Source organism: Alexandromys fortis, unplaced genomic scaffold (assembly GCF_014885135.2).
Source record: "Alexandromys fortis isolate MF-2015 unplaced genomic scaffold, M_Fortis_MF-2015_v1.1 scaffold_32, whole genome shotgun sequence".
Taxonomy (NCBI): Eukaryota; Metazoa; Chordata; class Mammalia; order Rodentia; family Cricetidae; genus Alexandromys; species Alexandromys fortis.
The window spans coordinates 8348514-8363217 of NW_026067938.1; the positions used below are offsets into that span (position 1 = coordinate 8348514).

At 43.7% G+C, this 14704-nt stretch overlaps 1 protein-coding gene across 3 annotated transcripts in view; it reads left to right on the plus strand.

The window, feature by feature from the left end:
- Nucleotides 1–14463, plus strand: part of F11 (coagulation factor XI) — a 21581-nt gene extending 7118 nt beyond the window's left edge. The window contains exons 4-15 of one of the 3 annotated variants that reach the window (XM_050147260.1): nucleotides 1099–1205; nucleotides 1874–2033; nucleotides 3608–3717; nucleotides 4407–4566; nucleotides 4951–5060; nucleotides 5153–5315; nucleotides 5398–5504; nucleotides 7124–7292; nucleotides 8207–8382; nucleotides 9506–9601; nucleotides 10081–10220; nucleotides 10948–14463. In XM_050147260.1, the coding sequence (XP_050003217.1) occupies nucleotides 1099–1205; nucleotides 1874–2033; nucleotides 3608–3717; nucleotides 4407–4566; nucleotides 4951–5060; nucleotides 5153–5315; nucleotides 5398–5504; nucleotides 7124–7292; nucleotides 8207–8382; nucleotides 9506–9601; nucleotides 10081–10220; nucleotides 10948–11109 (1660 nt within the window). In that variant the 3' untranslated portion in view covers nucleotides 11110–14463. Of the gene's footprint in view, nucleotides 1–1093; nucleotides 1206–1873; nucleotides 2034–3607; nucleotides 3718–4406; nucleotides 4567–4950; nucleotides 5061–5152; nucleotides 5316–5397; nucleotides 5505–7123; nucleotides 7293–8206; nucleotides 8383–9505; nucleotides 9602–10080; nucleotides 10221–10947 lie in introns of all 3 variants that reach the window. The other 2 variants (XM_050147262.1, XM_050147261.1) reach the window with 2 other exon arrangements.
- Nucleotides 14464–14704: the final 241 nt, after the last annotated feature.

The following is a 14704-nucleotide window of genomic DNA, read 5'->3' on the forward strand; positions in this document are numbered from 1 at the left end:
GCGGTGGTGGCACACGCCTTTAATCCCAGCACTTGGGAGGCAGAGGCAGGCGGATCTCTGTGAGTTCGAGACCAGCCTGGTCTACAAGAGCTAGTTCCAGGACAGGCTCCAAAACCACAGAGAAACCCTGTCTCGAAAAACCGAAAAAAAAAAAAACTTAACAATGTTATCTTACACCATTACACATTTCAAATATTATCTATAGCAGCTAATTAAATTCTAATAATATTTCATAGGTTTCCTATGACTGTTTTGACTCCCTATCCATATTTTTAAAATCTTGGGCATTCCATCCATTTCTGTCTTCATGCTAAACTTGAAATTTAATATGTAACCTTTTATGAAAACAACTAAGTTGACACTATCTTTGTTTGTTCTTGCTGGATTCACAGATTACTACATCATACCATAAACATGAATTTTTTTTTTTTTTTTTGAAAGCTAGAACAGAGATTCGCAAGCCTCTTAGTATGAACAAGGCCAGGCATAAAACTTTTGGTTCTGATGGACCAGTTGCAGATAGAAGAACATTCTGTATTTCTAACACCATAAAAAAATGTAATCATGCAGGGGCTAGAGAGGCAGCTCAGTGGTTAAGATCACTGGCTGCTGTTCTAGAGGACCCAAGGTTTGTCCCCAGCATCCACTTGCAGAGGTTTGCAATCATTTGTAACGCCAGCTCCAAGTGTTCCACTGCCCTCTGCTGGCTTCCTTATGCATGTCACACGCACACGCACGCATGCATAGTCAGAGAGAGGAAGAGAGAGAAAGAGAGAGAGAAGAGTCTTTATAACATGTAGCCCTGTAAAACAGAAAAGCATTCTAGCTCACTGACCAGATAACACTGGTAGATTTTTAATGACAGTTTAGCAATAGTTCAGAGTCCACTGCTCCTGTCCGTGTCCTGTTGGAGAGGAGGATCTTATGCGTTCTTTTAAGTGTAGGGATGTTGAAATTAAAACAAAGTCAGAATCTTGTTAAGTAAACATTTGCTTTGGCCCGAGACCCAGTGGTTTGTTTCCTTTTCTTTGACCTCAGGATCCACTCTTCCAAAACATGAATTCCCACTGAGGAATGTTCTCTTTTCCCAAAGAACAGGTTTGCTTGCATCCTAAAGGACAGCGTCACAGAAACACTGCCAACGGTAAACATGACAGGAGCAGTTTCTGGATACTCGTTCAAGCAGTGCCCTCAGCAATTAAGTGGTACGATTTCTTAGCAAATGTCATAAATACTAGCCATTATTAGTTGATACACGGAATTGCTTCCGATATAGCTTTGTGGCGTAGAATAAAACACTACCATCCAGAATTAAGCTTCCTCACTAAGGAACGACCTTCTTACACAGAGTAGAGCATGTGGGTATCTGTATCCCCCGACAAACGCACACTCTCAGTCATGAGCACCTCTGAATTCATAAAGTAGGGTCGGCACCTCAGTTCTTAGTTCTTATTTACTTCTTCCTCCCTGCATGAAATTGTACACAAAAAGCCCTGATTATAGATACTAATTCAAATCAAAAGGAAAAGAAATCCCAAAGACTGAATTGGGCACATATCTTAATAATGAAATGCATATCTTCGTATAAATTAACGAGTGAATCGATTAGTTGGTACAGTTTAGGCACTAGGTCAGAGAGACAAAATGCAGATTTCCAAGCTTAAAGTTGTTCCTGTATAAGAAGCTTCCTCAAAACAGCTCCAAGTGGAAGTAGGAATTACACAGAGTGAAGCAAAACAAGGGATTTCGCTGGGAAAAGTGGGCGAGAAAGGAAAGGTCTGAGTCTAGGGGGCCATTGCGGAGGGGGGGGGGCAGCACTGCTGTCGCTGCCCCCGGGTTCCGTCGCCGCTCACGTTCCTGCCTTCATTTCCAGCTTGCAGCAAAGATGTGTATGAGGACCTAGACATGAAGGGCATGAACTACAACACCTCGGTCGTGAAGAACGCTCAGGAGTGCCAAGAGAGGTGCACCAACGATGCCCATTGCCACTTTTTCACATACGCAACAGGGCGTTTTCCCAGTGTGGAGCATCGGTGAGTGGATAGGTGTCTGAGCTCCGGGGCAGAGGAGTGCCAGGAGCAAGAAAACCACAGGCTCCTTAGTTATTTTCATCAGATTGAAGCCTACATTTTCATAGCTCCCCCCCCCGAGACATTTGCATAATAGCAATCACTGCTTTGTCATGAAAAGCTCATTAAATGTCTAATAAGCATTAATTCATAATCAAGATTTTGTGTTTCAGGGCTGGAAGATGATTCTATGTGTAAACGCTCTATCTGTGCAAGGATGAGGACCGGGTCTGGATCCCAGTGTCCAGATAAAAGCCAGATGCAATTGTGCTTGCATTTAACCCCAGTGCTTGGGGTCTGGGTATAGAGTGAGGGGGCAGAGATAAGAGGATTATTGGGGCTCTCTGGCCAGTGCTGGGTTTAATGAATTCTGTCTCTCATTAAAGTCCTTCTCTAGACTTCCCATTCACGCTTGCATACCCACATACCACACAGACACACCATACACAATACATGTAGTGCAGACTCACAGACTCTGTGTTTCAACAGCACTTCTGTAAAGCATACATATGCTTACCCTATATTCGAACTAATTTCAAAAACACATTTTTACATTTGTAGTTCAGAGAGAGCTGTGAGTCGATTGATTGGCAGCGCTCTTCCCAGTCTAACAAACATAGCAGCCCTGAACTAAAGAATTGGAAATAAAATCTATTTATCCATCTAGCTGGCTATACAGCTCTGTTCCTTCCCTACGATGAAGCAATTGAAGCCCATGGACAAAGTTTTATACTGTTTCTTGTGGGGTCTTGAAATCTTGCAGGAAGAAATCTATTGCCCAATAATATAAACGTGACCTAACTCTGCATGTTTAGCTTTTAAATTTTATTAAAATTATATGATTTGTTCTTTTAACATTGCATGTATGTGTGTGTGTAGGTGCTGTGTATATAGATGCACGTGTGTATGGGTAACTAGAGTTCAGAAGAGCCATCCTCCAATTCCCAAGATTCATTTTTCGATTTAGGACTCTTTGTCACAATCCAGATTTGCACAATTAACGTTATTATTTTATAGTTGGGGTTTTAACACTTTCTATTTATAATCTCCTTTCTACAATTTTGAAAAAGAAATGAAAGGAAGCAAAGCATTAAAGATATATTCAAAAATCAGTAATAAAACATGGAAAACAGCCTTCTGTGGTTCTCTGTACTTCCCCTCAGAGGACAGTTTTTATGTCTTAGACTTAATAGAACGTGAACTGCAGGTGAGGAAAATGTTCCTAGGGCTTCCAAAGAAGCTCACTTAGAGGGCTAGGTTGCAAAGGTCTAGAGAAATGACCCATTTTCACACCCCACCCCTCACACCACATCAGGTCTCTCAGGGTGTCATGGAAGAGATGACATTGTCCCTGAGTCCACAGGGCCACCCTGTGGTGAGAGGAACTGCCAGAACTCAACTAGCCCTGCAGGTGAACACTCCTCGGAGCAATTCCTTTGTTATTACAGCTATTTCCTCCCTGCAGATGATAATTTCTTATCCTCTTGTGCTTTTATAGACTCAGAAAGAATAATATTTTTCCTTTTTGTTCTATGTAGCAAAACTTGTCTTTTGAAGTACACCCAAACGGGGACACCAACCAGAATAACAAAGCTCAATCACGTGGTATCGGGATTTTCACTGAAGTCCTGTGGACTGTCTAACGCGGGTAACTATTGTTTTCTCTATGAGGTGTTTGCACATTAAGCCTGCAGAATGTTGAGGGTGTGTGCAATAGGTCAAACTTTGAAAACAGTTGATGCTCCCTGCTGAAGCCGACCCAATCACCTTTCACTGTCTTCATGTGATGTGGTTCATTATGTCCTGGGAAGGATTTCCTCTTCAATTTCCACTAATAATCTGCTTATTTTTAATAAATGAAAAGGTAAAGATCTTTGGAAGAACTTTCTCTTTTTTTAATTAATTTATTTATTAAAGATTTCTGTCTCTTCCTCACTGCCGCCTCCCCTTTCCCTCCTCCTCCCCCAATCAAGTCCCCCTCCCTCATCAGCCCAAAGAGCAATCAGGGTTCCCTGCCCTGTGGGAAGTCCAAGGACCACCCACCTCCATCCAGGTCTAGTAAGGTGAGCATCCACGAAACTGCCTAGGCTCCCACGAAACCAATAGGTACAGTAGGATCAAAAACCCATTGCCATTGTTCTTGAGGTCTCAGTAGTCCTCATTGTCCACTATGTTCAGCGAGACCGGTTTTAACCCGGGCCAGTAGTCGTGGCCGAGTGGTTAAGGCGATGGACTAGAACTTTCTCTTTTTAGTAAAATGAACAACCGCTGTCTGGAGTGTCTAGGACGTTGCCCACCCCCTGACATCCTAACACAGCTTCTTCTTCTGTCGCACAGCTTGCATTAGGGACATTTTCCCGAACACGGCACTTGCGGACCTCAATGTTGACAGAGTGCAGGCCCCAGATGCCTTTGTCTGTCGACGCATTTGTACGCATCACCCCACCTGTTTGTTTTTTACATTCTTTTCCCAAGAGTGGCCGAGAGAATCTCTAAGGTAAGAAGTCGCCATTAAGAGTGACTTTTGTTCTCTTTTAAACAGGGCAATAAAAATGTGCTCCACAAACAAGATAGGAGATCTCCAAGCAGCAGGCCCTTTGAGATAGGCTGGACCTGTTGGAAGGGACAACACCAGGAGGCGGGGAAGACTCCAAGAACACTCACAATAGGGCAAATTCCAAGATGCTTTGATAAGTTCTCAGTGACATACAGTTTACGGAATGTAATTCAGTGTTTCAAGAGAGGTGGTAGGGACGCGGTTGCTATTAAATGCTATGAGCTGACTTGACTTTTCACACACGCTGTAACAGTGATCTTTCTCTTGAGTATGTTTTGCACGATGTCTCAGGATTTCTTTATACGTCCCCCTTTTATTCCGTAGACATCTTTGCCTCCTCAAAACATCTGAAAGTGGATTACCAAGCTCGCGCATCACAAAGAGCAATGCGCTTTCTGGCTTCAGTCTCCAGCATTGCAAGCACAGCACCCCAGGTAAACAGTGAGCGTCCTTCTCAAAGGTCCCGAGGAGAAGAATAAACGCGAAGGCCACGTGTTTCAAACCTGCCTTGTGCTTTGTTGTCCAGTATTCTGCCATCCGTCCTTCTACAACGACACTGATTTCTTGGGAGAAGAATTGGATAATGTTGAAGTGAAAGGCCACGAAACCTGCCAGAAATCGTGCACCAATGCTGTCCGCTGCCAGTTTTTTACCTATTCCCCCTTTCGAGGATCTGGCAATGAAGGGAGGTAAGGCACGAGTCAGGTGGGTGTGTTGGGGGCACCGCTTTGTAGAACGTATTATGCTTATACTCTATGTTTTCAACCATAGGGGCAGGTGCTCCCTAAAACTGTCTTCAAATGGATCTCCAACTAGAATACTTCATGGGAGGGGAGGCATCTCTGGATACACTTTGAGGCTGTGCAAAATGGATAACGGTAAGAATTTAAAAACAGTACAACGGAAGGGAAATATTCAACTGAATGAGTCGACACAGAGCTAGCACACAACCACAGAGGGGTGGAAACAGTGGCCCAGGCCTATATTCCCAGCATTCAGGAGGCGGGTGGGGGGGGGGGTGGATCAGGAGTTTGAGGCCAGGTTGGATTAGATAAGAAGATCCTGTATTTAAAAGGACAACAAAAAGAGTCACAGAAGAGAGATAATTTGGAAGTTAACAAATTTAGAAATTTTCCTTTGTTCTAGCTTCTTTTTGCCCACCTTCCTATGTTTTAAGCATATTAATAAATTCTTCATTAAATCTTACATGAACTGATGAATTGAATATATATGTTATATCTATATCTATCTAGGTACATCTATATAGATATAAATATACTTTTTAGTCATTCCAAGAAGAATTTCCTGAAGAGACAGACCCAAAGGGCTAATTTTTATTTTCAAAACCAAAAGAATTTTGCTTTGTTTTAATTCTCATTAATTAAGCGCTCAACCAGTACATTAATTGTACATTAATTAAATCATTCATTCTCTTTCCACTTGATCCTTCAGTGAAGCATAAATAAAGATCATATGTATTGCTTAATGCCCAGTGTTATGATGCCATGTAAATTGTGATGTAACTGGTTTCATGAACAAAACGCAACGCTGCTCCCTCCTTGTGACAGTTTTAGGAGTACAAACTTTTGTGTCACATCATTGGCTGTGCTGGAAGGTGACTCAATGCTCAACTATTTATAGCACACTCAGATGTTCTAACGTCCTAACTGGAAAACACGCCTTCCTAGAATTCAGAGGTGACCCAAGACTCTTAAGGAAGTGAATGAAGTTGTAGTTCATATATCCTCTATTTTCCTCATGATAAATTTACCAAATAAGAAGGAACATTTAAACCAAGTATCGTCTTAATTCTACTTCTTAGAGGTAGATAGGACGATTACAAAATACTGTTAAGTGATGTGGGCATGCTTTAAAAACCAAGTTCCAGATATGACACCTTGATAAATTGAAGGTTCTGTTTTTCACCCCCTTCTGCCTTCATTAGGTTCTACTCTGTTGAATTTATAGACTCTGGCCTGTGGAAGTGACAGACTATATCAGCTGCAGATTGATAGCGAGGGGAGAAAACCTGGAGACAAATAAAACTGTATGCCCTTTCAGTCTGCCTTCTGAGGTGTAAATTAGAGAAGCAGGTAGCACTGTGCAATGTTCTCTACACAATACCCTCATGTAGAGGGCACGTCTCACTGAGGTGTTTGTCATCTTTACACTGCGGCTGGTCTCCAATGTAATTTGACTTTCTAAAGACACCTAGCAACGCTACTAAAAGACGTGTTTCCTAATCCCAAATGCAATGTTGCGCACTGTATACTTTGATCATCCTGTTTAAACTAATGGAACAGACATTCAGATGTAAATTTTACTGAAGGGCTTCATTGAGTTACTGGTACTGTGTCCTACTTACTGCTCACTCACTAACCTAAAGGCTGCTTTCCTGCTTATGGGATGGGAGGTTCCCTAGAGATTTCTCAAGTCATAGAAGGACCCACAACAATGACGCCATAGGTGACCACTCACCATGCTTTTTCTGTTATAGTGTGCACAACCAAAATCAAGTCCAGGATTGTCGGAGGAAGTGCATCTGTTCACGGTGAGTGGCCATGGCAGGTGGCCCTGCACATCACCTCACCCACCCAGAGACACCTGTGTGGAGGCTCCATGATCGGAAACCAGTGGATACTGACAGCCGCTCACTGCTTCTCTGGGTTAGTACTGCCGCTGTCCTCCTTGGGACGCCATCGTTGGATGTAGGGGAAATCTGGGACCATCATAGTAGTAAATAAATACTTTGAAAATATAGATGATCCTGCTTGCCAAACTTATTCTCTCTGTGGGGAGGGCTGGCTGCATGGAAGAGTCAACCACTCCGCATCTGGCAGCCTTGGAGCCGGTGCCGGAACAGACCATTGATGTGAATGATTCCCAAAGGCTCTGCATCCTTTCCTGGTCCTGCTGCCTAGGACCAGACTGAAGCTCACAGTTTCCTGCTCTTTGAGTCGTGTTTCCCTTCTCTTCTCTTTCTCTGCCTCAAAACACACAGAGTTCCGTCCACATCGTCAAGCTGGAGCCCTTACTTTATTTTCAGTACTGTCCAAATGTGAATGTTCCCGCCGGGAACATTGTGTGCATCCCAAGGAAGTCTGGTTGAGCAAAACTCTCGGCTGCTTTCAGTGTTCTCCCAGTTGTTTTAGCAGATTTATATGGTCTTGTTCATATCTTTTTTGCATTGTGCACACATGTACTCATAACTTAATGCTGCACTTGGGGTCAACAGTCCCTTGGCTCATATGAGGAAACACAGAAAGTCCATGTTTTTTTTGTTTTGTTTTTATTTTTCTGTCAGTGACAAAGTTAAGACTAAAACCCCGCTCTTCCTGAGCTTGTGGATGAGCTGGAGGATGGAAAGACCCTATGTTTAATGTGTTCAATATAAAGTAAACACTATCCAGGGCTTTCTTTGTAGGGGAAATACTTGACTAAGTTTGCTTTAGAATAAACTCACCTTTTGTCCACCTCAAGGTGGAAGCGATCGCAGAGCACAGATACCCATGAAGCACTGGTGTTTGGGAATTGGCTGCCGAGAGATCTTTTGATTTTCACTCTGTTGTTTGTTCTTTAGGACAGAGGCGTCTAAGCACCTGCGTGTCTATGGTGACATTGTACACCAATCAGAAATAAATGAAGATACGGCTTTCTTCAGGGTTCAAGAAATCATCATTCATGATCAATATAAGGCAGCAGAAAGCGGGTATGATATTGCCCTGCTGAAACTGGAATCACCCATCAATTACACAGGTATATAGAACTTTTGGTGGAAAGTGACCTACAAAGGCAACCTAGAGTTGGGGCTATCACAGTCCCATCAGTCAGGCCCATGCTACAGCAAGACCAAGAAAGGACTGGAAAGATGACTTCACTCTGTTGAGACTGATGGTCTTGTCTTAGAATACTAGATCACACTCTGAGAGTTCAGGTGAAGAGATTTGTCTCCGGGCTTCTTCAGGGACACAGAACGACATCATTTTATAAAATACAGAAATAATAAGAATAGTATAGATTGACATTCTGCTTTAGGGACAAACGACTTGACAACAGGATTAAGCAAATGCCACAGAATGTTAAACCTGGTTAAAAGGAAAGCTTATATAAAGATGCATGTCTTATTATTTCCTTGCCCCTCTCACTTGGGATGCTTTTATTATATTGTTATTATTATTTATTTTTTAATGTGCATTAGTGTTTTGCTGCATGTATGTCTGGGCAAGGACATCAGATCCTCCAGAACTGGAGTTACAGACAGTCATGAGCTGCCATGTAGATGCTGAGAGTTGAACCCAGGTCCTCTGGAAGAGCAATCAGTGTTCTTAACCACTGAGCCATCTCTCCAGCCCCAACTTGGGATATTTTATATTCAACACTGAACACAAGACATAAAAATATACGAGAAAAAGATAGCATGAATATCATAAATAGAAAAAGCACACATAATGTCAAATAAAGCAGCCATCTTTTCTGGGGAGAATGGCTGGTTTTGCATCTGGGCTAGCCAGCTTTTCATCACTGATCAAATACCTGGGGGAACTACCTTGTAGGCAAGAAAGGTAATCTGGGCTCTCATGACGTCAGTGGCTCCCACCTGTGTTGGGGGCTCTGCTGGAGCCTTTGATGAGGAACACGAGAGGAGCAAACTCTTCATTTCATGGATGTTGGGAAGCAGAAAGAGAGAAAGGAAGAGGCTGGGGTCCTAGGAGGGGCACACCCTCCGTGACCTATTGTCCATCTAGAGGGTCCACCTTCCACCCTCTCCAAGCAGTGTCCCAGACTGGAGTGAAGTTTTTGGAATATGGACTTTTGGGGAGACACTTCAGATCCAAATGGTATCGGCTTCTGACAGCTAACGTATGATTTCCATGATTAGATTCTCAGCGGCCAATATGCCTACCTCCCAAAGGCGATGAGAATGTACTATACACAGAGTGCTGGGTGACTGGATGGGGGCACGCCAGATTAAGAGGTAACAAAGAATTCATCTATCTCTGCTCTATCCCAAAATCCAGGAACAGAGCTAAACCATAGCCCTTGCTTTCTCTCTAGTCACATGACCAAAATGTGATTAAAGGAACCCTAAGCAATTATAAGAAGAGTAATAAAAAGACAAATGTATCTGATTAAAAATATTAAATATGATTGCCCTCTCTCAAGACTATTTTAACTGAATACTTTTAGTATAAGAACTAACACTCTCCGTTAAAAAAAAAATCTAGCTTGGTCCTAATTATTTTGCATGAAAAGAAATTCTACTTAGTGTCATAACTAATTTTAAACTTAATAAAATTAATAAGATGATATATACAATATTGGACCTAATGTCTTCTTTATACTCCATAATTATAAAAATTAATTAAGCGTAGTAATTTTTATGTAAAATTTTGACTTTTAAATATAATTGCATATACACATACAATATTATTCCACTAAAATGACCTTTTTCAGGTGAAGTACAAAATACTCTCCAGAAAGTCAAGATACCGTTGGTGTCAAATGAAGAATGTCAGACAAGATACAGGAATCATAAAATAACCAACAAGATGATCTGTGCCGGCTACAAAGAAGGGGGGAAGGACGCGTGCAAGGTAAGAGGGTTCCAAGCAATCATCTATCTCCATTAGATGGAGGTGAGTGCTCACTGCATCTTAAAAAACAGTCCTACCTCCAGCACTGTCCTAGATTGCTTTCTGCTGCTGTGAGGAAACACTGGCCAAACCCAACTCAGGGAAGGGAAGGGTTTATTTCGCTCACGGGCTACAGGCCACTGTAGAGGGAAGCACCCTGAGTTAGGAACTGCAGCAGAGACTGTGGAGGAGTGACAATTACTGGTTTACTTCTAAACTCATGTTGAGCGACTTTTCTATTATAAACATTTATTTATCCGTCAGCAATCAAGACATGCCCACAGGCCAATCTGATGGTGGCAGCTCTTCAGCTGGAATTCCTTCTTCTCAGATGTGTGAGCTTGACAGATCAGACTAGCCATCATCACCAGCAGGACACAGGGTGGGTTTTAGGGAGGCTATACCTAAAATTGAAAAGCTGGAGGCAGGTAAGCAATTGCATGTTTAGATCCTTGCGACAGGGCCAGAACTTTAGGTAGGAAGGAAGGAGGGAAGGAAGGAAGGAAGGAAGGAAGGAAGGAAGGAAGGAAGGAAGGAAGGAAGGAAGGAAGGAAGGAGAGAAAGAGAGAGAGAGAGAGAGAGAGAGAGAGAGAGAGAGAGAGAGAGAGATTGCTGTGAACAATGCTTATTTAATATGCAGAAGTGTCTGCAGTGGTCCGTGCATGTTTCCTCTTCTTGCCTTCCACAGGGAGATTCTGGAGGGCCACTGTCCTGTAAGCACAACGGGGTCTGGCACTTGGTGGGCATCACGAGCTGGGGTGAAGGCTGTGGCCAGAGGGAAAGGCCAGGTGTCTACACCAACGTGGCCAAGTATGTGGACTGGATTTTAGAGAAAACTCAAACGGTGTGAAAGAGTTCAATAGGTATCATTTGGTGGCCCCGGAAGATTAGTCCACAAGAGAGGGCTTGATCCCAGTGACGAGGACACTGGGAGGCTGTATCCTCCACTGTAACAACCCGAAGGGGCTTGATGGATGTAAGAAAATACAGAAAGAAAATTTATTTTCAGAACTCCTGATCTGCAAAAATCATAGATTGTTTCCACATCCATCCTCTACTCAATGAAACAAATGCAGCTGGGAGATATTTTTTTAAAATAAAAATACAGCAGATATCCTAAGAAAGTATCGAGCAGAGGTCCTGTTGGCCTTTTAGTCTCTGCGACAAGTACCTGAAGCCGGTCAGGGGAGGAAAAGCTTCTCTTGCCACCTTTCCAGAGGTTTGAGCCTGTGATCTGCTTGACGGCCTCCATTGCTTTAGCTGAGGTGAGGCAAACATATGGTAACAGGAGCCTGGAAGAGGAGTTGCGTGCTTCATGGTAGCCAGAAAGCAAAGGGAAACAGGAACAGGAAAGTACTGGGGACAAGACGGGTCCTTTAAGGAAACAGTACCACTCATCTACTTCTTCCGGTGACATCCCAATCTGGAAAGTTCCCACTCCTTCCCAGATGGCACCCCCGAATGGAGACAGTTCCCATGCGAACCCTAGCAGGCACCAAGAGATCAGAGGGAAATGCCAAGAAACCATATAAAGGTTGATGACTGCAAAATCCAAATCAGAAGGAATGCAGACAAGAGCACACAAGGACCACTTATAGGAACCTGCTCTTCTCTGCCTATATCGGATATGGAAGATGCCGAAATGAAGAGAGAGGTGAAGGCAGGGGGCAAGACTGGTACAGAGCCTCAGCAGAAACAGGAGAGCAAGTGACAACGTGGACAGATGATGGGACATCCCTGGCTGTCCTAGGGGTGTCCATGGAGTGCACACTCACCCGTATGGGCACTGGGTCTGGCTACTGAGGGAGGCTGACAGAGTTCAATGATGGGTTTTAAGAAAAAACAAACAAACAAAAAAAAAAAACAAAACAGAATCTTTGTTAGATTTTTAAGTGTGTATATGTCTCCATGTGTGTCCGTGTAAGTGCAGGTGTGGGGCAGGGTGGAGGCGGGGCAAAGATCAGCCTTTGCGTTCTTCCTCATGAGGCATTCACACTGTTATTTCGAGGCAGAGTCTTACAGGAATTTGGAGCTTCCTAATTAGGCTAAGCAAGCTAGCCAGTAAGTCCAGAGTCCTTTCTGTCTCTACCTCCCAAAGCTGGCGTTGAGAACACGTGCCATCATGCCCAGCTTCAATTTTTCCCTCTCCCTCTTTGTGTACACACAAGTGCACACACAGATAAAACACACACATGCACACGCACACATCATAAAGTGTATGTAGAGGTTTACAGACAATCTTTGGCAGTCTTCATGAACCAATTCTCTCCTTCCACCCTGTGAGATCCAGAGATGGGCATTCGGTGTTCAGACTCAGTGGCAAATATCTGTACCGATTTACCCATGTGCCAAGCCAGCTGGCCTGGCTTCCCGCAGATGCTGGGCATCAAAGTCCAGTTCTCAAGTACGCCCAGCAAGCGTTTTGACAGAGGGAGTTCCCCCATGGCCTTTTCAATGTTCTCTCTGTATTTTCTCAAATTAGTCTGGACAGGCACGGTGGACGGTGTGAAAGCAGACCCCATAATTTCCATAGGGCTGTGCTTAGGAGGAGCAGTTCCCCAAGAGCTGGCACCTTGACGATTCATCTGGATGTGCTTGTCTTGGAAAGCAGCTCTGCACAACCTATGCTCCCACTGGCAATATTTTGGTAAAGAACAGATTGATGGAGATAAGATGGGAAAGCCAAAGCCTCCCTGAGATCTGCCAGAGAGCTGAGTAATGAATGTGTTCAGCAGAAATGAATGTCAAAACCGTGTGTAGTACAGTAAAAGGTAATTTAGGAGCCAACATGGTTTGGGGGTAGCCTTCAGCATCCTCAAACAGCTCCCTGTATTCCTGATTTTGTCTAGGCATGGGGCAATAACGTAGTGTTTGAACTGAGATGACATCATTTTCAATAGCTATACAAGCTGCGCAAAGTGACAACCATCTATTGAGCACAAGTATGTGACCGTGTCTCGTGGAGCTTTGGGGATTTAGGCATTGTCAATAAATTATTCATTTCATGAAGCTCAGAGTCTATTTAGTATGAGTCAAAGAAAATAGTACAAAATACACTCCCAGACAGAAATAAGTAGGATGCAAAGGGTCCTAGGAGATGAAGGAGGAGAGAGAGTCAGCACAAGCTAAGTGTGGGGTGAAGAAGAAATGGTTCCAAGCAGGGCAAAGCAAAGACAACAAGGCCCAAAGATCAAAGTAACGGATCCAAAATGCTTGTTAGAATAAAACAGAACTGGGCTCGAGCATTGTCCCGGCTTCGCAATCAGCAAGCAAAGGCTAGCATCTTTGATTCCCCGTTTATTTTGTATTTCGCATAGAACAATGTGAGGATGCAGTTGTGAAGGAGAGGAGGGATTTCTGTCTTCTCCAAAAAGTAGTTAAGAAAGGTGTACATTTTAGTTTTTCAGTATTTAGCTACGTGCAATATCTTAATTCTGAATATTTAGTACCTGCCCGTGATTCGTGCATAAACACACTCTGGGCTACAAAATGTACAACGAAAAGATTCACTGCTCCAACACCGAGAGACGGGACATCTGTGTGGTGCCCCCTGTCTCCCCTAACCCCCTCTCCTGGAGCTAGCGCTGATTGTCGCGGACAAGCCTCTTCAGTCTGTCACAGAACGTGAATTCCACTGCGGTATTGTTATGTCTCCACCTGTAAAATGTTACTCTTTGAAACTATGTATGGCTTCTTTTCTGGTCCCTGAGGCACATGCTCAACATTAACAAGGTTGTGGGGGGGGGGGCAGATTTATTTGGGCTCATGGCTTTTGAGTCCAATCTACTGTTGCTTGGCCCCAACACTGTGGCATGGTGGACCGGAACCAGATGGCAGGACAGGAAGAAGTGACCTACTTCTTCAAGGTGGTTCCCACCTCATAAAATTCCCAGAACATCCCACCATGAAGCCACCAGCTGAGGAACAGTCTTTCAATTAGAGAGCCTCTTTGAGGGGTGGGAGGAGGGTTAGGGACAGTTCCTCTGGAAGCTGTTCAGTCTGTAACTATTTTAACAGCTCGTTATTTGTCCACTAGATGGCGCCTTTGTACTTCTTTGTCTCCCTCAAAGGCCAAGCAGGAGGCCAGAAAGCAACCTGCAGGTTTAAACAAATTCTCTGTGAGTGTAATATCCGGGCCTATTAAATCAAACTGCTTCAGTTCCGAGATTCCCACCTTTTAATATATAATTGTTGTAAAAATTTAGTCCCCAGCGAGCAGTTTCTCCTTTACGTAGTGCTTTCCTGAGTCTCCAGCTCTGGCTTCCACTTCCCTAAGTAGCCAGACCCAGTGCCTATACGAGTCAGTGTGCACTCCATGGACACCCCTAGGACAGCAGAGATGTTCCATCAACCCATCCATGTCGTCACTTGCTGTCTCGTTTCTGCCGAGGCTCTGTACGAGTCTTGCCCCCTGCCTGCACGTTTCTCTTCATCTTGGCATCTTC